This window comes from Gymnogyps californianus, chromosome 2, assembly GCF_018139145.2.
Source record: "Gymnogyps californianus isolate 813 chromosome 2, ASM1813914v2, whole genome shotgun sequence".
Taxonomy (NCBI): Eukaryota; Metazoa; Chordata; class Aves; order Accipitriformes; family Cathartidae; genus Gymnogyps; species Gymnogyps californianus.
In genome coordinates, this window is record NC_059472.1 from 44,855,541 (window position 1) to 44,878,749 (window position 23,209).

The 23,209-nt window shown below is 36.1% G+C and overlaps 1 protein-coding gene across 2 annotated transcripts in view; it reads right to left on the bottom strand.

The window, feature by feature from the left end:
* Nucleotides 1–23,209, bottom strand: part of SNTG1 (syntrophin gamma 1) — a 161,058-nt gene that overhangs the window by 93,355 nt on the left and 44,494 nt on the right. For both annotated transcript variants that reach the window (XM_050891933.1, XM_050891932.1), the window contains exons 7-10: nucleotides 16,696–16,798; nucleotides 15,192–15,274; nucleotides 12,059–12,189; nucleotides 6,066–6,195 (exon numbers count right to left, since the gene is read on the bottom strand). In XM_050891933.1, the coding sequence (XP_050747890.1) occupies nucleotides 6,066–6,195; nucleotides 12,059–12,189; nucleotides 15,192–15,274; nucleotides 16,696–16,798 (447 nt within the window). The remainder of the gene's footprint in view (nucleotides 1–6,065; nucleotides 6,196–12,058; nucleotides 12,190–15,191; nucleotides 15,275–16,695; nucleotides 16,799–23,209) is intronic.

Consider the following 23,209-nt stretch of genomic DNA (forward strand, 5'->3'; position numbering starts at 1 on the left):
TTTAATAACGCTTAGTTTATCTGAGTAGTTCTGTCTTGGGAAAAGTAAATCATAGATGTAAAAAATATTCTATTAGTAATACTTTGAAGACTTCCTATAATCCTCTGTTGTTTTGGCCTTCATTTTAGAAGGCTTTCAACTTCTAACTTACAGACAGTATTTGTCTTTTGCACTACTACAGAACGGATCACTGGATGAGGTTTGATAACAACGTTCATCTTTTTGGATTTGCTCCAAACATGCATAGCTTAGTAACCAACAAAAAGTTAAATATTATTGTAATACACAATTCACAGGGCATCTAAGAGCATAAAATCCCTGAAAACTCCAAAATGACTAACATCAGAGCATCCTGATGGTCTGCCACGGTATTTCAACTAAAAAATTAAAATGTGAAATCTGTTCACTTCATATGAGTGACATTGATTTATTCATGTAATATAACATTCCACAGTATGTTCTTACTGGTGGTAGCATCCACCAGAAAAATGAGGCATGTACTACTAATTTATTTCAGTAACTTACTGAACACTGAATGTGGTCCTGTGATATTTTACTCTTCCCACAAGTGGAACAGATCATATTATTCTAATTGGTTTTTTTCCTCCTGTTTTGTACTTTTTTACTCTCCTTCTACCCAGTGACTTACAGAATCCCTATACAATTACCCAAACTTCAGCATTGTGAAGATAAGGTATTATTGTTCTCTCTTCTCCAGTGAAAGTGAGAAACTTAGTAGCAGTTTCTTTCATTAGGCATTACATTTTAAGCATATGATTAAAGCCATGATTTGAATTGAACTTTTGAACTTTGTTCAAAATAAAGGCTTAAATTCAGGAAAACACATACATTGTGCCAAACTCATAGTTTGTAGACCTCTTAATCCTACTGCTTTCACACCATTGTCATGTTCCACCATTAACGTACGTGTGCCTCATTAATTTCACAGATACGTGTTATTTTACCTAGAAAATGTACCATGATGGAATAAAGTGAAGTTAATGTGAACTAAATCTTGCAAGATCTTATGGATATTCTCAAGATAAATTTAAAACGAACTTTTTGTCACCTCCTGCTTGGCAACCTTACCTCAGTTGCCTGTCATTCCTGTCTGACGTTCATGTTGTTTCTTCTCTGTCAAGTGCTAGCTTCAAGGTAAGAAGCATAAACGTGCAACTGTGTCCTGGTTTCGGCTAGGACAGAGTTAATTTTCTTCCTAGTAGCTGGTCTAGTGCTGTGTTTTGGATTTAGTAGGAAAAGAATGTTGATAACACACTGATGTTTTTAGTTGTTGCTAAGTAGTGTTTATACTAAGTCAAGGATTTTTCAGCTTCTCGTGCCCAGCCAGCAAGAAGGCTGGAGGGGGCACAAGAAGCTGGGAGGGGACACCACCAGGACAGCTGACCCAAACTGGCCAAAGAGCTATTCCATACCATATGATATCATGCCCAGTATATAAACTGGGGGGAGTTAACTGGGAGGGGGGATCGCTGCTCGGGAACTAACTGGGCATTGGTCAACGAGTGGTGAGCAATTGCATTGTGCACCACTTGCTTTGTATAGTTTAATTCTTTTGGTATTGCTGTTGTCATATTATTATTATCATTATCATTGTTTTTCATTCCTTTCTGTCCTATTAAGCTGTCTTTATCTCAACTCACGAGGTTTTTTTTTTTCCTGATTCCCTCCCCCATCCCAGGGGTGGGGGGGCAGTGAGCGAGCGGCTGCGTGGTGCTTGGCTGCCGGCTGGGGTTAAACCACGACAAACTGTTGCAGTGTCTCCCAAGGAAACGATGGAAGAGGAAAGGGAAAAGAAGTATCATTGCACTCACTATATAAAAATCTGCCACAGAGAAAGCAGTGGGCAAGAGTGACAAATACTGAGTCGAGAGGATAAATTCCCAAAGATTCTATTAAGCTATATCCTAGAAGATGCTAACTATAATGTACTTTTTAATTATTCTTTTGTTACAAAGACTTAAAGCTTCTGGGTATTTTTTTTTCTTTTTTTTTTTTTCTTTTGGCAGCACTTGAATAGAATATTGTGGCACCCAAATAATTTCCAATTGAATCAAGTTTGAAAAAGACCTTGGGTAAAATCTCATCCCTGCTAAAGCCATTAAAAATTTTGCCTTTGAGTCCCTTGAAAATTGTACCACATAAATTAAGGATGTATTGGCAACAGGTGGATCTTTATAGAGCACATGATTTTGGAGTATTTTCTTAGACTCTTCCAGGGTGCAGTTTCTTTAAAAGTTATGCGACCTACTGGATACTGTCATCATAAAATTCTTTAACAAAACAGATGGTAAAGAATAGAAATCAGTATCAATTATCACAGAAATTAATACAGTTTAAATGTTCATGGAAAGGCCAATAGTTCATAGCTGAATTGGAACAGCAGAACTGAAAATTCCTAGTTGGAGCATGGGTGAGAAAAGGTAGAAGCAGCAGCTTGTTCCCCTTCTAATCATCTTTGGCCTGCCACCCAAACTGCCAACAAAAAGAGGTAAAACCCTCTTCTACCTCATCAATTCATAGAGGAATTAGAGTTCCCAAGTCTAGGTTCAATTTAATGTATTCAGATTTCAGCACATGAACTTCAGTTTCAGGATTGCTTAGACTAAACTTTGGGTTTAATATAAACCCTCTGGGTTTTGAGGCTATTGCTAAAACTGATGAATTTTTAACACAGATGCAGCTCAAGTGACTCACGTTAAAGAGGAATCCATCTTCAGAAATGAATGATCTTTATGGATTCATCACATCATCATTATAGTGTGATATTAAGTCACTTCCAACAGTGCATTTCTACAGTATGCATTTTGGTTGCATACCAATATACAAGTCAATTCATGTTTTGTAATTTTAAAGGGATGTATTTCATCTCATATGTAATCTTTCCATGGTTTCTGGGGAGCTAAAGAAATGAAAATTAGCAGTATCACTCTTAGTATTCTGCAAACAGTGGAGGATACTAGTTCTAATTTACTGAATATGAAGAAAAAGAGTGCATATCTGAAATCTGTCTTTTGATGAAAAGTCAAAACGAAGTCAACTAGATCAGTCAGCATATTGATATTTTTATTTAATCTCTTCTTTAATAGTCAGAATATATTTTTCTATATCTCTGCATTAAAACGGTAACTATCTTGTTGCATAATAATACAAGTTTTATCTCACACTGTAAAATGATTGATAGTCTAACCACTGCACGCAAAATGTGTTTGCCTGCAGACACCATCTTCCAGCCTCCATTACGTATATTCAGTTAGCAACACTGCCTTTCAAAGATGATGGTGTCAAGATATTTTGGTTTTGCTTCTACTCCTGTCTTTTTGTTATCTTCTTGCTCTCTGGTAGATACTGGCTACACTGATGATTCTGCAATTGAGTCACATCACCTTTGTGTCAGATGTGGACATATTAGATCATGAGAGAAGAGATTTTGACATTATCCTTATAAAAATTTAATTGAACTATAGACTCAAACATGAGATTTTGGAGACAGGGACTCACATTTTACAACTGTAAGATACATATGGGAACACAGGGAGAGAAAGCCATGTTATTGCCACATACATTTCTGGGGTTTGAACCATGAGATAATTTTTTTCAGCCAGCTTGTGTGTGAAAAAGTAAAATAATTCGGATTTTCTGCTTGAGACTAGTATGCTTTTTGTCAAAATATCCAGGCATTTCTTTGGCAGATTTATTCAGAGAAACTCTCTCTGGCCCCTCAAAGACACCAGTGATAGGATATACATATCTCCTCAGGTACGGAAGTCTGAACTCACCACCTTAAGGTCCCTTACCAGTCAAAGGAAAGAAAGACACGTCCTGAGGGAATTAATCTCATCATAAAACAGATGTCGAAAGTAAATCATAAGGATCACTCTTCAGACATTCTGCTTTAAGACATCAAAAGTTAGGCAAGATAAATCCCACCCAAATCTACAGAGTCCAAACTTGACACACTGGTAAAGGAAATGCTTTCAGAAACAATTTAGTTTTTATAGTCTTTCTTGTTTTCATCTGCTTCCTTCTTTTTCAAAAGGTACATGTGAGAAAGAGCATGTAAGTTAACATTTCTATGAGCTACACGGTATTTAAATGGAACAAATTATTTTCCGTAACCTCTAGATAGAAATAAGAAGTTAATTGAAACTAAAAATCAGTCAATTTCTCCAAAAGTTCAAATACAGTCCTACACTCTCTTTGTTTCTTTGGTACTGGATGCCACAGTAAGGGATAATGACTGTGAATAAATGCCTCTCTCAGACGAAAAAGCTAACATCAACAGTATGTGTATGTCAATAACCATCTTGTGAAGAAAGAAAATATAGGGACCTCTCATCACATCTAATCATTGTTCCAAGCAACAATTTGGGTTTTTTCCCCTTCTGTGTTTCTAATGTTTCTTATATTCACTTATCACATATGCTGTCAAATAACTAATTCTTTCTGGCAACTGACAGTTTAAAAGAAAAGTATATTACAGAAAAGACAGTCTCACTGGTTTCCATAAATTCATATGGACTATGAACAATTAGGACAGTTCTAAAAATAGATTCATGGATAATTGTCATCAGCCTTAACTCTCACAGTTACTTTACAGGATGTCTTTGAAATAAAGTAAATACAAAGATTGGCATAATAGTTGTATAATTTACTATTTCCATTTTATAAAACTTCAGATACATTGTTTCTGTATTTTATGGAAACTAGTGTAGAATTGTAAACTGTATTCATTTTTAAACTGAAAATATATCATGTAACAACAGTGCATTACCAAAATTCAAGTTACACTAAGCAACCATAATTATAGTCTCATCAGAGCTACATAAAGCATTATCAGATAAAATTTAGGTGCATCTATCTATTGTTATAAGTAAACACACTACTTCAGGTAGCAAGAATCATTAATAGTCTGAACTAAAGATGGCAAGAGAAAAAAACAGCACCCTCATTTGTCAGGACGCCTAGTGAGACAAGGAAGGTTCTATACAGCAACAGCATTGTAAGGATGAATAAATAGCCATAAAGTTGGCTTGTACTGAGTGGAACCTTGCAGATGGTGGATGAATTCATGTCTGTCACGTTTTTATAATACAATGACTTTTACATATTGCTGCCAGATGGAACATAGTTTTGCATCTTGAATATAAATCTCCAAGAAATACAACTTCCTTCAATGTGTTCCCTGTATCTGAAACAAAAGCAAATTCAGAGGCAGGTTTGGGAGGCTAAAGCAGATTTAAGGAAATCTGAGAGAATATAAATTAAATCCTCAAGGGCTTCCTTGTTATAACTCAATTCAAAATAATGGAGTTACCCATGTGTTCTTTATTTTTTGAGGAAAAACAGGAAAGGTATCATATAGACTTCTACAGGAAAAACTACATGTCATCTATCAAATGCAAAATACATCCTAGGCAGGTCCAGAAGACCTTTCAATCAAACTTACTAGTAGTTTGGCAAAACTTTTGCATAACATTTATTCTTGCTTCAATAAAAAGAGATATCTATGCCACAAGATCAGATCATAAAAGTACAGTGCATGAAGCATAAATGCATTTAAACTTTGCTGATAATGAACATCTGTATCTATACCACAGAAGCACCTTGCCCTTCTCCTTGTGTTAAATGATACCTAAACAGACCTAGTATCTAATTCAGATCTGATTATACCAGTCTTTATATAGATGTGCTTTCTCAAACTAGCAAGAAAGTACAGAATTTTTTTCTTTTATATGTGCTTACTCATCACACCTGACTTTCTCCTGTGTGTCTGGTCTTTGTTTCTAATCCTAGCTGGTATGGCTAAGAAGCAAATAACTCTGATAGCAATGAAGTGAACTATATGACTGTAGGGGAGAATATTTTCCCATTCAATGATTTCTCACAAAGTCTGATTTGATGACAAACTTGAGTTGACTTCTCTCAGACAGCCTCAAGCATTGTTTATATGCAGATAATTCTGTGTGTGAACCCATTAGGCTTTTACGACAGTTATAATCAAATATGATTGGGAAACCTTCTGGCTTACTTGGATCCATACTTACATTGTGCTTTGTGAGGTTGGAAATGTTACTCGCTATTGCTTGTAGCCAGTCAATACAGTCTTCAGCAGAGAGACACTGAATTATTCCACTGCAAACCCCATCCACAGCAATTACTTGGAACGCATTTTGCCTATAGACATGTCATAACAGATCAGGTCAGAAGAAAATTTCATCTGTTCTAGCATATCATCTTAACAATACTTGTAGAAATGCTTTTCTTTCAACTACAATGAAGGTCAGCCACTGAACACTGATAAATTGCTGGTTTCCCTGTTTTATAAATACCTGACATATTAAAATGATCACGCTAAAAGGTCAACTCAGACTATATTAAGTTTCCATAAAGCTATAAAAAAATTCCATAGACTAGCTCCACGGAACCTTGACCGACACTGCGTGACTTCAGAAGCTAAACAAGTGAAATAGCTGATGCATACCAAAGAGTTAATACTTTAATACTGCAGATCACAGAGAAGAAAAGTGTGCATTGGACACTGTAGGCAACCATTTGCGAAATTCAGTGGAATACCAGTACCTTTTTCTCAACAATTTTTCTTTCATTTTTCTAATACATTGTTTAAACATAGTAGGACTCCTGTCTGGATACCCCTTGTTGGCTGCTCTTGGTTATAAAATTTTGATCCTCTTCTAAACTACTGACAGAAAAGCTGGAGAATTCAAAATCGATCAGGTAGCATTAATGATTTTTCCATTTGAATTTCTGAATATAGTATCATTAGCAAAATACACTGGAATGCCAAGACACATCCAATGACAAAAGCAGTGGCCACCTGAATGCCTCTACCCCAGCACCAATCTGGGCACCTACACAATAATCTGTCATGCATTACAGACTGACTTTCCACAGCTGAGTGCTGAGCAATTACAGAACAAGAGAAAACTTTCAGATGCTAAAGCACTAGCAGACCTAATTTCTTCAGTAAATAGCCTTCTTGGCTAACAGCCTTTGGAAGGCTCACAGGTCTCTGGCTTCAGAACGAAAAAATCTCAATATTAATCCATATCCCAGAGTAAGATTACTAAACATACAGAGAATACTAAGTTCCACTGCTGGCATTCTGCTATAAACCCATCCATTTTAGTGATCAATTCATGGTTTAAAATTAAGTACATCATTCAGATTCTTTGAGAACAGCTCAGGCAAAGTGAGTGTTATCTTCAGTGTAAAACTGAGTGTCACTGATGACAGTTTCTGACATCTCAAGAGAGATATCCATTCTGCAAAGTTGTTGGTTTGTTTTGTTTTTTTTTTTTACCTCTTGAAATTATATTCTAGTGGTATAGAATGTAGAGCTAATAACTATCTCTACCATAAAGGTCTTTGCTGCATCTATGTCAAGTACTGGCTTTTCCTTCAGTCAGGAGAAGCACTAAACATGAATTAGAGCCATGGCTTTGCTTTGAGACTCCCATCATGAGAACTAGCTCTTACAGGAGGATAAAGATTATATATCCTAACATGACCATGCAGAGACCAGTGGTTTATCTAAATCCATCAGCTAACTTATCAGCTTAGTTGCCTTTTCACACAGGTAGTGATTTTTCTTTAAAATCCCGAAGGTACAAATTGAGAGCTACTTCTTTCAATGTCTCATTTTTACAATAATTCAGGTAAAGTTTTTGAGAAAGATTTATTTAAAATATCTTCAGGTAATGTAGCTAGCATTTATTTACTATATCCTTTATTTCAAATGGCTATAAATATAAATAGTAAATTCTTCCAGCATAAAATTCTAAGTAAGTCCTTACATAAAGAGCATAGCATGATGCTCAAATTTGTTGATTATCTCTTTCAAGAAAAATAGCATTATTTTCAGGACTCCCCTTCTTTCTACTCAGCCTACTGTAAACCAAACTAGGAATCCAAGGAATCTATTAATGTGTGACACTAACCTGCACAAGCAAAGAAAACCCAGTATGTTCCAGATTCAATCCTGATGCACAAATTTCCCTTACACTACAAACACAGTGAATCTGATGTATTCGGGGCATCAGATTGTTCCTACTGTTTCTAGGTATTGGATACGTACACATACAAAACCATTCGTCCAGAATGTTCTTGCCCAAGTATCAACAAGCACAGACTATAAGAATGCATGGCTACCTAGTAAGTTATTCCTGAACGTGTCTGGGCAGTAGATATCCTTAGCCTTAGATTATTGTAACAGTATTTTCTCGAATTAGTCTACCAGCCAAAGTCCTTACTACCATACAAACCTAAAAAAATAATGTGTTAAATACATGGTTTGTATTAAATAGAACAAAAAGTAGATTAATCACTTTATAATACAGCAAAAAGATCAGATGAATTCTTATTGAACTACACATCTCAGGTTCTGTGCCTTCTGGAACTCAAGAGTTATATTTTAAATTAATAAGCTTTCCAAGATTAACCTGAATGCCCTCTGGAATTTTATATGAATACCCTCTGGAATTCATGCGTCTCAAGCATCCAACTAGAAAAGCTAGAATATGAGGCATAATACTGTATGTGATAATGATATGATATATTTCTGTGCCAGTCTTTTCAAACTCTGAAACGTAAAAAGTTATTAGGCTTTATATAGTGAAAACAGCCTTGTAAATATTAACTACAGAAAATGTAATGAATTAAATTCCATTTAACGTTGCTGATTACATTATTTTCAATATCCTTTCCTTAATGTTGCTATTTATACAGATTCTTTTAAAAACTATCTACCTTTCTCTCATAACAAATTTTGAGAGGGAGTCACATTTTAAAATGTTTACACTAATTTAAAAGACTCTTATAAACTGTCCTGCTAGCAACATAAAATGTTGGTTCTATGCTTTTGTGAAGAAAACTCCACTTCCTCTCTCATATTTATACTGCATTTTTATTTCCTTTAAGTACTCTTACTTCCTCATGTTAGACAGCATAGAAGGACACAAGGAGAAAATTATCAGAGCAGTTATTCAAGGTTTGAGTATGAATTCAGGTATTTTGTTTTATATGAATATACTTTTAAATTTATTTTCTGGAAATTCAAATCTCAGGAATATCAATACTACCCAAAAATCTTTCTCTGTAATGTACAAGTTCTATACTGTGCACTTTAAGCTTGTGTTTTATTGATGCAGAAGACTGAATTTTAAAATCCTAGATCTATGAATAGTTGAATATGTCCTCATTTTCCATGTGAGTAGTTCTATTCAATTCAATATCTTATCTATCTGAAGTATACAGCAAACAGATCTCAGATTTGACTGTTATGACTTTGGGCCCTTTATGCTTCATGCTCTTAATTATTTCTATTTCAACCATTGTTAAACACTGAGCTGAAGGTTTTCGCAGAATTTAATAAAAAACCTCCTGCCTCTGTGGTGACTATATCCTGTTCCCTTTCAGTTCAGCCAATAAGCCGTTGTAGTCTTTGGTTTACACCTTGACTCCCTGGGCCAGCCATTGTTCCTCAATAGAACAAGGATCATGCAGCCAAGTAAATATGATTTTGCTATTACCAGTCAAAAGCTGCAGGCTGTTTTTAGCTTTACAGTTATCTAGTGGTGAAACGACTATTGCCTAATGTGCTTTAATTTCAGCTCTGTGAATAGGAAAAAGGCTGGCAGACCTAGGTAGTATACTTCTAAGAAACAACAGCCCTTAGAATTAACTGAGGCCGTGGAAGGCTTTTGTGCAGCTTTCAAATGTTTGCTGAGAACCAATGGGAAGGAAGCAGGCTGTGATAAAAAACAATAAAATTCACCCCACACAAACCCCAAACAGGTTGAAGAACACTCCTCTTCCCCTAGTTTCTGGGGGAGATCATAAACCCACCCCTGGGGCAGATGGTATCACTTGACTGTAGGACCCATAGAAACACTGGAAGGGTGAGCATAACAACAGGTACTGGTGAGGTTCTTTCATAAAACAGTCTTGCCAGAAATATTAATGAAGCTTTTCTGTATTAATTAGGTAATTTAACATGTGTTTGAACCAAGGAACAGGAAATTTTAAACCGCTAATGCCTGATGAGCCATCAGGGTATAGCATAACACACTATTCTTCCCAGACTCACACATCTAAGCTGGCAGACAAGAAGGCTACACGGGAAAGCCAGAGTTTATTTCAGTTAGTAAGGCCTCACAGCCTCACAAATGATAAGTCCTTTGTGCTTATTTTAAGAGTTAATGTTTCTGATGAGTTGGAAGAAGTAGTAATGGAGAAGCATGCTCTATACTGTAGACACCTGTCCTCCAGTTAATGACTTACATGCTGGAACTCATAGAATTTTTTAGTATTAGAATTTCATTCTTATATATACAGATGATAAATTAATCCACACAATACCTCGGTATTTAAACCTTTTAACAAGTATGATCTTATTTTTATACTACGCCTTGTTGGATTTTGTAGCTACTTTCTTTTCTATTTAAATGCATAACATTTGAAAAACAGTAATCATTCCAGAATATTCTGGTCTTCCTTTCTGATTGCTTCTGATTTACTAGGATAATATTAAATTAAACAATGACAAGTTGTAGGTCTATATGATGCAATAAATTTAAACCTACTATGAGCTTTGGTCAGCTTCCCCAGTGACTGGGAGACAAAATGGCAATGAAATTCAATGTTAATAAATGCAAAGTAACACATATGGGAAAAAATAACCTTAGCTATATGTAAGCAACAAAGAACCTTACTGTAGCTATAAACACTGAGGAAAGAAATGCAAGAGTTAATACAAACAATTATCTGAAAACCATCACCTTAGTACTCAGTGACAGTCAAAAGGTAATAGATTATTACGAAGTATTAGATAAGAACAGAGAAAAAAATTGAAAACATCATTATGTCTTAATACAAGTCAAGAGGGATCCTCCTTGCAGTCCTGATCACCTTGTCTCATAGAAGATATATTAGACTTATGAAAGAAACAGAGAGAATAACAAGGATAATCAGAGCTATGGAACGGTTTCCCTAAAAGGAGGTAACAGTAGGGATACTTCAAACCAGAAAACAGAAGACAGTCATCTGAAGTTACAAAAACGTAAATCAGGAATGCTTATTTAGCATTTCCCTTGATACAAGGGTCAGGGCCCAGAGTCCACCCTCTTACCCCTCCTGGGTGCCCGGCTGCCTGTCCTTGAGGCCAGCTCTGCCATGGCATGGCTGTGGGATGTGGGATCAAGCTGCTGTGAAAGAGCTTGAGTGGGGGGCCTGTCCCTCCCTTCACTCGGGAGCTGCATATCAGCTCTGGCCCTCGCCCTTGGTCCTCGCCTGAGTTTGGCTGCAGCTATGCCTGTGCCTGGACACGTATTCCACTGATTTGGACCCGACCTGTGGGCTTACTTCCCAGCCTCACCTGACCCCCACCTCACCATGATGGCCTCATCTGAAGACCACCCCTAGGCCTGCTCTGCTCCTCCACAGGAGGCAGTCGGACGGGACCCTTGTCTGCGTGGACACTGCCTCATCCAGCCCCGCTGCCACCCTCTGCTCTTGGCTCGCCTTCCCCATGGGGCACCCAGCTCTTGCTGCTCCCAAACAACAAGATTATTTCACCCAATGAAGTTATCAGGTGAGAGGTTTAACACAAACAAAAGGAAGTACATTTAAAAAACATAATTACATTGCAGAGCTCCATGCCACCATGCATTGCAAAAACTGAAGGTATAAAAAAAAGCAGCTTAGAAAGAAGCTTTTGAGGACAGGAGCATTAGCAGTTATTAAATATGATGACCGACGTGCAATCTCAAACTGAGAAACGTGCTGACCACTAGATGCAAGTGGGAAGATGACATGTCTTCACCACATACCTGGTCCTGGCTGACATCAGAGCAGAATGTGGGCCGAGGCGGACCTAGATAGACCTTTATGAAAGCTCCTATGTTTCATGTCTCTGACAGCTGTGGTGGAACTAATAATGCCTTTCCTCTAACAAGGCCACTCCCTAAGGCTTGTATCTGTCAACCAAGTAGTCAAGTTTCAACTTTCTGAACTTCTTTACCTGCACAAATCTGATCCTGGAAGGTACTGGGAAAACCGTGAATGAAGAAGTGGAATTAATCGGAGATCACACCACCTTTTTTCCCACCTAAGTCCTGGGGATGCTGGCCATGAGGAACATGATAATGTATCCTGAAAAAAATTAAAAGGTCCTTCTCAGTTTTAGGCTTCATTATAAGTACTGAGCAGATTTGGAAAGAGAGAGATAGACTTCATAGACTTTATATTTCATTTGGCATTGCGTGCCACTTTCCCCAAATCATTTGGCATCAGTTTTAGCTAGCACTGGAGAGATTCTGAACTTTTTCTCACAAATAAAACAAATCTATATAAACCTCAACATCAATATGCTTAGAGGAAGTGTGAGGAACAGTATTCTAAAAACCTAGGGAAAACAGATTGTGTCCATTTTTTGAAATGAGTAGTCATGAATAGAGGTGAATATTTACTACATATCACATCATCAGCTACTAGTTTTAGACCTGTACCCTGAATAAAGGTGATCTCTAAATTATTCACTATACAACCATAATTCAGTTGTTTCCTGTGGCCCCGTACACATTTACATACACGTCTATTCTAATGACATCACCTCAAAACCTGGTAATTGTGAATGGGATTTAACATGTGATGAAAATTGTTTAGTCAAAACGACATGCTTATGATGAGTAATTTAATTTTACCTATTTACACAAGACATTACTTATATGAAAATTGAACTTTATCATGCCTATGATCATATCTACAAAGAATGAGTATTTAAATATCTACAGTCTAATTTCACCAGTATTTTTAAAGAATAGATCTGAATGAGAAATGCTTATAAAAAGTGAAATGATCAGCATTTATTTTTAAAAATCCAACACCTCTTCCTTTCTTTATGAAACGCTTTACAAAACAGTGCTAGTGATTATGTTATTTTTCTGAAGCATGATTCTCACTGAAATGCATGTAGTACTTTTAGAATATCAGTAAAATTGTACCTGCCGATCCTGCATCATTTATAATTTTTTAATCTCAGACTTTATATCTTTTCTTACCTGTATCTTCTATAAAATAAATATTACAAAAATTAAGTACACCTTGTATTTTTCTAGAGTGTGATTTTTATATAAGAACTATGGAATTATAAAGCTTTGCCAACTTGAACTTTACTTGTACATATATGTTCATATATGTTTTATGTATATAAAATAAAACATCACTGTGAACATCAATTTAGCTGAACAGCAGGCTTTTCATAAGTAGATTCACTTATTTAAAACACTGAATCTCTGGTGAAACATTCCATAGATTCAATCCAAATAAATAAATGATTGGCTAGGAAGACTAAGCTAGGATGTTGTTTTGAACAATGTATTGAATTTTTAATGTTTTCTGTCTGTTTTCAGGAACCTTTCTTCAGCTGTGATTAAACTTGGGGAAAAAGCTGAAATGCAGCAAAAAGTTTAGATGCAAACTGTAGGCCTAGATCTGGCTGCAACAGAAATGCTAACCCCACCTTTAGTCTGCATAACCCTCTGAACTGTTGACAAAAGGCCAAAACCAGTCCTGTCTACTCAAAATTCTGGGTCAGAAGTCTCCTTCATGTGAATCACCAAGGCTATAAATTAAGAAATAGACTATGGTTATAAGTCACAGTGCATTCTAGAGAATATTCTGAGAAAAAGGAAGGACGATGGCATAAGAGTTGTACATAATTTAGGAATTCATAGAGAGGTCTCATTTGGTTTTATGAAGCATTCTATTCCCATTTCAAGGGGACATCTGAGATAAGAACTACATCCTAGTCTTCAACAGAAGAACTTAATTTAGAGTGAATTATAGACTCATGATATCTGATTATATTATTTAAACTGAAAGAAAAAGACTTGGTTTCAGTAAATTATTTTCAGTTCAAATAGAAACTGTAGCTAATTTACATCAGTTTTGATACCTGCAGAAAAAGGATTCACAAATGAAAGCATGTTTTTTATTGTAAAAGCAAAGTTAGAATTGAAGTGGCTAGCAGAATAAATAAGTTTAGGATCTGCTGCAATAGCCTTTCAACATACATACACATATAGACTGCTGAGATAAGTCTGCTTCTGGTGTTGCTGTACTAGTTATATATAATGCATATATATATATTTATTGTTATTTGTCCTGCATTAAGACACAAATTTTATTGTTTTTATCCCATTTTTATGAATTCTAGCTCCTATAAGTGTGTATAAGCCCTAAAGATTTCCCAGATTATAACCAGGCTTAAAATCTATGCTATTGACTTTTAAGTCACCGGGCTCCTATTTAAAACTTTTACCAGTAAAGTATGAAAGAACAATAGAACAAGCTGGAAATTAGAAATGGCAAAGTCTACTGAAAAATTCTTACATTTCTGTTTTTTTAATATTTCTGTAATAATTATGCTGTATACGGGTTTATTTATTCAGTGCTTTTTATTTTATCTGTATATTTTCACCTATCACAAAGCCAAATATGCAGCAAACGCCCTTTAGAACTATATAAAATAATGGAAATTTTGCATTTCCTGACTAAGAAAATTGTTAAAAGCCCCTTGTTTCACTTCAGAGGCATCTGTTACTAAAAATCTGATCAGACATCTGTAGCATTTCATCCTAGAGAGACTTTGTTCCATAATGCTATCATTCTTCAGTAAGACTTTAAGTGTAAATTACTATAAGTAAAATGCTCTCACTTAAAAATAGGCAAAAACATGCACCTTAATCATCCTTTGCCAAAAGTTTTAGATAATAAATGAAATAAAAATCATGGAAAAATATTCTGAAAAACGTTTTCTACTTTTTCTTTACATAGATATATTTTCGTTTTAATGATTTTAATTCCTATGCTGTGGAAATTATCTAGAAGAAAAAACTTTCACAAAATCCCTATTGCCCAGATAAAAATAGTAATCACATCTATCAAGGCACAATCTCAGCTGGTACAATTTGTCATAGTTTAATTCCCAGCCATAATATCTGGCAGCTCTTCTTGCCCTCTAAGGAACTGTCTATCTCCATTGTTAATTAGAGCTCCTCCCATGTTGGTGTCCTTTATTAGGTACTTCCACTTAGCTATTATAGTATTCTTCTTCTTCTGTGTAATTCCATCAAAGAAATATAAGCTCTTACCGTGTTGTTGGGGTGGTAGTTGAGATGCAAACCACTGTCACATAGGGGAGAGGATGTGCCACTGCTTTGGTCACTGGGAGCACCTAATACAAATATGAATTCACAAAAAAATCTTCATTAATCTATAATGCTATAATTCAAATTTGTGTATGTCCGTATGTACGTATTCCCCTGTATTCCCCATTGGTTTTGTCATATCTAACATTCATTTACCTTCTCCATTCAGCCAGTACCTGTCTTCTGCTTTGAGTGGAGTGCCTTTGTAAGCTGAGTGAAGGCTCAAGAAACCCTCCCCTGGTGCTTTGCTTAAAAGAGATCATAGTCTGTTTAGTAAGAAAAAAACCCCAAAAGTTTTTGCAAATTTGATAATAAAAGGGAAGTGTGTACCTCCTCGCTTGGTTTTCACTTGAAGGAACTAGTCAGACAATGCTTTTGTTAGTCTCGATAAAGCTTACAGTTCTAACTGTTCTTGTAACAGCTTAGGAAATTTCAGTGCTACACCTCAAAAGTAACATGACAGGATCAACTCAAATGCGTGTTTGTGTGCGTTACTCAGAGCACTCTGTGGTACCACAACCTTTCATAAAAGGGACAAATGTACTGGGCTATATTTTTATTTAAGAATATGGTGATCTAAATTTTTTCTTGTCTCACTAAAATTTAATACCTAGACAAAAGATAAAAATAGTATTTCAACAAATGATTGTATAAAATATTATTTCATAATTTAGTTTATTTAATTCCTACTAACTTAAAATCAAAGGCTAAAAATATTGAAAGAAAATCTTTATTGTTTTGTTGCTTAAAAATTAAGCAATCCATTTTACCCTCTTAGGAGCAAGAAGCAGAAGAAAAGCAGTGGTGACAAAAGGCACAGGATGACATACAAATATGCTTAGATATGCTGCAACTGTCTCTAATTATGCACCCACACTTACAATTTAATATAATTAAAGGATGACAGTTGTCTCCATATGTTTCTCATGGGGCTAGTTGACTAAAACTCAGTTGGACTTAAACAAAATACTAATCATCCCAGAGTAATTTATTTTTAGGTAGACAGACGCTTCAACCAAAGCCTCTGAATTTTAAATGGTAAAGTTAAGCCCTCTAAATATACACACACAATCTCATTTTCACATTTACAAGACAAAACTCTTTCAGACTAAAATGTTACCTGATGCTGCCTCAAAAACTGCTTTTAAATACTCTGCATCAGGATGTGAGCTACTGTAAACCAATGTAATTCCACTGTTTTACCTGCAACTTTGCTGATTCACACCAGCCAAATGCCTGGTGATCTGTTTTTCAACCAAAGATAGCAATTTTTTGCTTGAGGTGAATGTTACTACAAGACCTGACAATACGAGCAGCTCATATTCAGGCAGCAATGGTGACTGAAAAAGCTGCCATCCATCACCCTCAATACACAGTAGGTTCAGAAGCTGTAAGTGTTCACAAGCACTGAACTGAGTTTTCTTTTGGCCAAGTAATAAAGGCTTACATGCACAATCTTCATTCAGTGGCAGTTTGAGAAAAGCAGGTGCTCTTTTCAGAAAGGACACAGTTAGGGTCACTTCTTCCCCTGCGTTGCGAAGGACCTGAACCTGGAAGAGAAATACAAACAGGACAATTTGAAATAAATGTATGATCAAAATGCATCAGCAGATGTAAGCAATGCCACACACCTTTCACATACCAGAACATAACTGCTTAGCAATTTATTGCAACAACTTTTTTTTAAAAAGAAAGCAAGATGTAAAGCTTGCTATATGCTTGTCTGTTGTGTTTCTAGTCACACATGCAGGTAATGGGGTGGGGGGAGGCATTGGCCTCCTATAATAGCATGGGCTTTGCACTGTGCCATCGCACCACTTGCTCCCCGACACTGTTCAGCTGTGCACCTCCTTCTTTCAGATCTGGCACCATCCACACTAGCAGGTATGTATAAAAAAAAAATTCTGCCCCCCCCCCCCCCCCCCCCCCGAGGCTGTCTCATAAATCTCCAACCAAAACAATAGCAGTAGTTTCCACAGCTGTGCCATAATCCTAGGAGTAAGTCTTTCCAACAGCCAGAGTTAAATTTAGCTGAAGCACTCCAGCATGGATGAGACACCTAATCTTCCTTACAGCCACAGAAGAAAAGTACCTATTTTAAGCCTTAAGTCTTAGATAAGCACAAGCTTGGCTTTTGCCAAAGGGCAGCTTGCATTTTGGACATACATAGGAATGCATAAAATCACCTATCCACCTGTGAATGCTTTTAGCCTTCCTGTGCTCTCCCATAACTGCTCCTGTGGCTCTTGTTCATGCCTTTAGCTTTTGTGTGGTACAGCTGACAGACACCTCAAGACACATAGCAGAGAAAGGGAACCCCAGGCACCCCCTCAGAGTGGCACAAAAGCAACTAAGCAAAACGCTATACTTAACAGTGGAGGAATAACATTTGAATTGGTTTATAACATGAGAGCCAAGAAGCATCAGGTCACACAACTCTGTTTCAGAGAACAACCATTTCCTGTTTTTCTGGCTCTATAACTTCAAAATTCTTCAAGTTTAATTTAATTTAATTTTGGCTTACAAAGACAGAAGATTGCACCATGCCTCTGAGTGACTGCACTCACACTGTGCAGAGAGCCAGCTCGCTGGGAGCAGTGTTCGGAGAGACGCCACACAGTGACATATTAGACAAACGTTTTAAACTAGCTGTGCTGGTTTTCGCTGGGATAGAGTTAATTTTCTTCATAGTAGCTAGTATGGGGCTGTGTTTTGGATTTGTACTGAAAACAGTGTTGATAGCACAGGGGTGTTTTAGTTACTGCTGAGCAGTGCGTACACAGAGGAGTCAAGGCCTTTTCTGCTTCTCACCCCACCCCACCAGCGAGGAGGCTGGGGGTGCACAAGAAGCTGGGAGGGGACACAGCCGGGACAGCTGACCCCAACTGACCAAAGGGATATTCCATACCAGATGGCATCATGCTCAGCATATACAGCTGGGGGAAGAAGAAGGAAGGGGGGATGTTCAGAGGGATAGTGTTTTGTCTTCCCAAGTAACCGTTATGCATGATGGAGCCCTGCTTTCCTGGAGATGGCTGAACACCTGCCTGCCGATGGGAAGTAGTGAATGAATTCCTTCTTTTGCTTTGCTTGCATGTGCAGCTTTTGCTTTCCCTATTAAACTGTCTTCATCTCAACCCACGAGTTTTCTCACTTTTACCCTTTTGATTCTCTCCCCCATCCCACCAAGGGGGGAGTGAGCGAGCAGCTGTGTGGTGCTTAGTTGCCAGCTGGGGTTAAATCATGACACTAGCATGTATCTGCTCCCTTTCTGCTGTGTTTTAATGGTAGCTGGGTAACACACAGGTAACCCTTCTGTCATGCTGCTGCTTGTGAGAAAGTCTTGTAAATAATTTATGGAGGATTGCTATTCTTTAATCTATGCCTATCAACAACCTATACTACAGATTTAGTTACATGCATGTAAATAACTATATGGAGGGATGCTTTCACATGGAATCACTGCATTACATTAAGTTAACTTAGAGCAATTCTTCAAGAAAAAACATCGACTTTGCCTTTAAACACAATACTTCCTACTCCACACTGGTTGCTACAGAGGAGTAACAATATGATGACAGAATATTTGATTCAGTATCTGAAATCCACTCTGAAATTTTAGGCTCTATATTGTTTAAAATAGCACAGTGGTTGTCAAGGCACAATTTGCAGTGTAGTGTGTATTTATATGTATGTGTGCAAATAAACACACACACACCACAACAAATTTCATCAACTTAAACTGCATGCCAAAAACTTCATCTGTAACATGAGCCTCTTCGATGAGCACTTCCCAGTTCTGATACATTTTATACCTTAGAATTCCTAAGTAGTACTTATTTCATAGAAAGATGACTTGCAATCTGCAGAACGGTAGATCAAGGCTCCGAAGTCCTGAATTCCATCAGAGAAACCATACCGTACCCTCAGCCTTCATAGAAAATTCATCCTTCTCCTCTCTTACGTAGCAGTCACACAGTTCAGAATAGTCATAGCCAAAGCAGAAACTTACAGGCATGTATTCTCTATTGAAATGACAGATGTGGATAGACAAAGTGCAGGAAAAGTACAGCTACTCTCTGCCTTTTTAAAAATATTTCTTTTTACTCAAGAATGGGGAAGAAATAAGTGGAGAAGTTACAGCATTACCAACTTTAATTTATAATGTCACCTTTTAAGATACCTAAGAATAAGTGAATATCATTTGTGAAAGAAGCTGAGACAGTAAACTCTGCCTCTGAATCTTTCTTCCTCCAAGAGTAAAACAAGCCACAAGGCTACATGATTCCATTTGATAATATATTGTTCTGTAAAAGCTAGAAGTTGCCCTAAGTAGTCTACTGTGACCTTTTTCTCTAACCTCTCTCTCTCTTAAACCTCTTTATCTCATAGGATGAAGAATTTAAGCTGGTACACATTTTAGTTGAAATCAGCAATACTTATTTCACTGAAGTGTATTTTGGAGTGTATGAAGCATATAATCCAGAAAGTGACTCGATTTTGACATGAAGAATAAAGACTAAAGAGAGATAAAAGATTAAAAAAGAGAAGTACTAGGTAATGATTACAACAAAGAGGAGACGAGCTATCGATCCCATTTCACTTACTTCCTAGTCATTAACAAAGCCATTCTGGGAAATAAAGTTAGCTGAAGAAAATGGGATTTTTAATTAAATTTATTAATTGTCTTTTTGTAGCTTTTAGTTGAAAGCTTTACTGTTATTTTACATTTTGTGTCTTTATTTTACAGAAAAAATGAACAATTACTGAACTGTTTTAAATCGAGTATGCCCTACAGGATTCATTTACTTTGTGTCCTCATTCAACGTGTACACCATGCCATACCGCTGTTCCTCCATGCAGAAAGAGAATGAGGTACAATAGGAAATCTACTCTTACTGAGGAATGTTTTTAGTGGTATACCAGAACAGCTCATGTTCGTGAACGGAAAATTAATTGATAACTTCTATTAAAAAAGATAACAGCCAAAAGTAATATGACTAATTGTCACGGAGAGTTAATGTCTATGGAAAAAAATACTTGAAAACAGGGAGTGAAACAGTTGGTCTGGAAGATACAATACAGTACGAATTTCTAGAGTTTTACAAACATGAATGGAATTCCACCAACAGTCAGAGATACTGGCATATTATTTCTTCTCTCTTCCTCATTGCCTAACATCAGTTTAGCTCAAAACTTTATATAGAGTTATTTTGGTAAAATGAGGACTGTGTGAATGTAAATGCATTGCTTGTTCAGGCTTGGAAAATGTACACTCATGAAAAATGAATTTATCTGCAGAAGTATATCCATGTGGGCCTGAAGAATTGGCAGCATATTCCACTAACAAAGCAGTAATGAGGTTTTATCACTGAAGTCAATTCATGAACATACTGAAGAAAACAGTTGTCAATCATGATATAATTCTTAGATAAGGAAATGGATAGATATCTGCTCAGCCATCCTGCTCTCTTACTTAGAAGAAAGCTCCCTCACATTTATTGTATATACACTGCCAATACCTCGTCAATCAAGCACTATCATTGACAACATATGTGTTCGTTATTTCTGGCAGTGATAATTCTAAAAATATTTCAAGGTTACTTTCAAACATAAGAGGGAAGTAGACTATCTAAATCCTTTATACATCTTTTTCAGAGTTACAGCATATTTTCTGATTTATAAGGAAACCTTAGAGCTAGCTTGATCAGAGTAACTAACTCCAGATTTTTTTGCCAGTACCATCATATATTGTACGGCCAATAAAAATGACTGAAGACTAAAAAGCTAGGGACTATTTTCTACTTCCTGCAAACAATGAAGGTTTCTTAAGAATTTGCAGTCATTTAGAGGACTTTCAGGATTTTTCTCTTTTTGCAATGTCTACTTCCATATTTTGATATTATTATGTTAAATCCCTTAAATTTCTGATATGTTAGTCCACAAATTAGAAAAAGGTGAGTTTTGGTTTGGGAGTTTTTCCCCCGTTCAGGGGTAAGGTGTATTTTAAATAGCAAAAATAGTGAACTGTGCAGATCTTGATTCACTGAAGGTTGAACAGTGGCATTAAAGTGGTACCACATTTTTTTCCAGTAGATTAAAAAAACAACAACAGGTCACTGGAAAAAGTATCCTAATTTTATTCCACCCCCACTTCTTATTCTATAGAACTGTGTCTGGACCTTCCAAAAATAAATTTTACTAGGGATACTGCATACAATTGCTGATTGATCACTGATTTCCATGATGATCCCATCCCTTGAAAAACTATTCCAACATTGTGTAGAATACAACTAACATTTATCATCTTGTTAAAATTAGCTATTTACTTGATGAGTGACTAGTCCACAATTGCTTTCTTTTAAAATACAAAGTGGCTATTTTAACAAACAGTACTTCTATAATAACTGTACAATCAAATTACCAAAGATAATCCTAGCCACAAATAACAATTCTTATTAGTCCTGGAATAGAATTAGAGCCTCATGCTCGCTGTGTATAAATGGTAAAAAAATTTTCAATATTAATGAAATGTAGCTGTGTAAGTAAGAGATTTTCAGTTCATTAGTGCTAATAGAGAAGGCATTTCTAAATTTACATCAAATAAAAATACGTAAAACATTTGCCCTAATATGTGAAAAGATATAAATGGACCCAACTTCTACAAAGTGAAAAAGAAACATATTTTTGGAAGGAATACTCATTTTGAATAAATATAGAAACATTATTTCAAAAATTTCAAAACAAAAATGCAGCAACTAGCTACGATTTTTTTTATCATATATGAAGAGTTTGGTGAAGATGAGATAAATTCATAGTGCTAAATCCATGGAATATTTGCCTGACAAAAATTTAACTCAGTAGTACACCTAACATTTCCAAAGTCTGACAAGATTATATCTCCCCACCATAAGCCATGGAAAAACTCCCTTCGGAAGACATCTGTATGTCTATGCATTTGATCTGAGAATTTCTAAAGCACTGCATCCCAGATTGCAGAAAATGCATGACCAGGCACCATTAAAAAGATTTGCTTATTCTCTGTATCATTGAAAGGTAATAATCTGTTTTATTTCCAGAGGCTGTACTAACTATTCAAGATGTATGGTTTTTTTCTATAAAGCCCTAGATTTTTAATATTTTCGAGATCTTCTACAAAGCCCTAGATTTCAGGCATATGAATTCATCTAACTATATCAGGTTTTTATTTTAATAGTTAACAATGAATAGTAGTAACACTTAATGTGTTGATACAGATGTTGTATGGATTAAATAATGTAAAGCTATTTAGTATTGCTGTTACTACTTGATTTAATTTTTTTATTTCATCTAGTGAGCAATGCTAGCTATTGATTTGTTGGCACGCAGTGTCTAATGAAGTCATCCCTGTAACAGGAAGAAGCTGTGACACTGAAAAGTCTTAACAGCTCCTCATCAACATTATGGCTATATATTAAATTCCTGCTGCTGTTTTAGAAATCATATATATATCTAATGTAGAATGAGTTGACGTGAAAAGAACTACACAAATAGAAACATTAAATGCTGTCAATAAACTTTCTTATGCAAAGCGTAAGCTTACTACCAGTGGGATCAAGAATTAATTTACCTCTACCACAAATAGCCCTGTATAAAGTTAGGATAATCATGAGTGAAGTGAGACTGGCAAAAATAACAGTTGTGCTTATCTGAAACAGTAGCTGTGTGAAAGAGTGAAATTAGAAGAGCCAGTGTTTCTGGAGTGACAGTGACTCTATTTCCATGAAATTACTGTAATGACTGCAAAGGGGGCCATTTGAAGAAGTGAATTTTATGGTGATGTGTGATATTGCTGAATAAAATCTCTACATAATAATAACACTAGTCTGAATTTTTAATAATGTCTACAATGATATTGCCTTTTAATTTTATAAAACCTTTTAAAGTCCCAGTTCAAGAAAACATTTGAGCATATGCTGAAG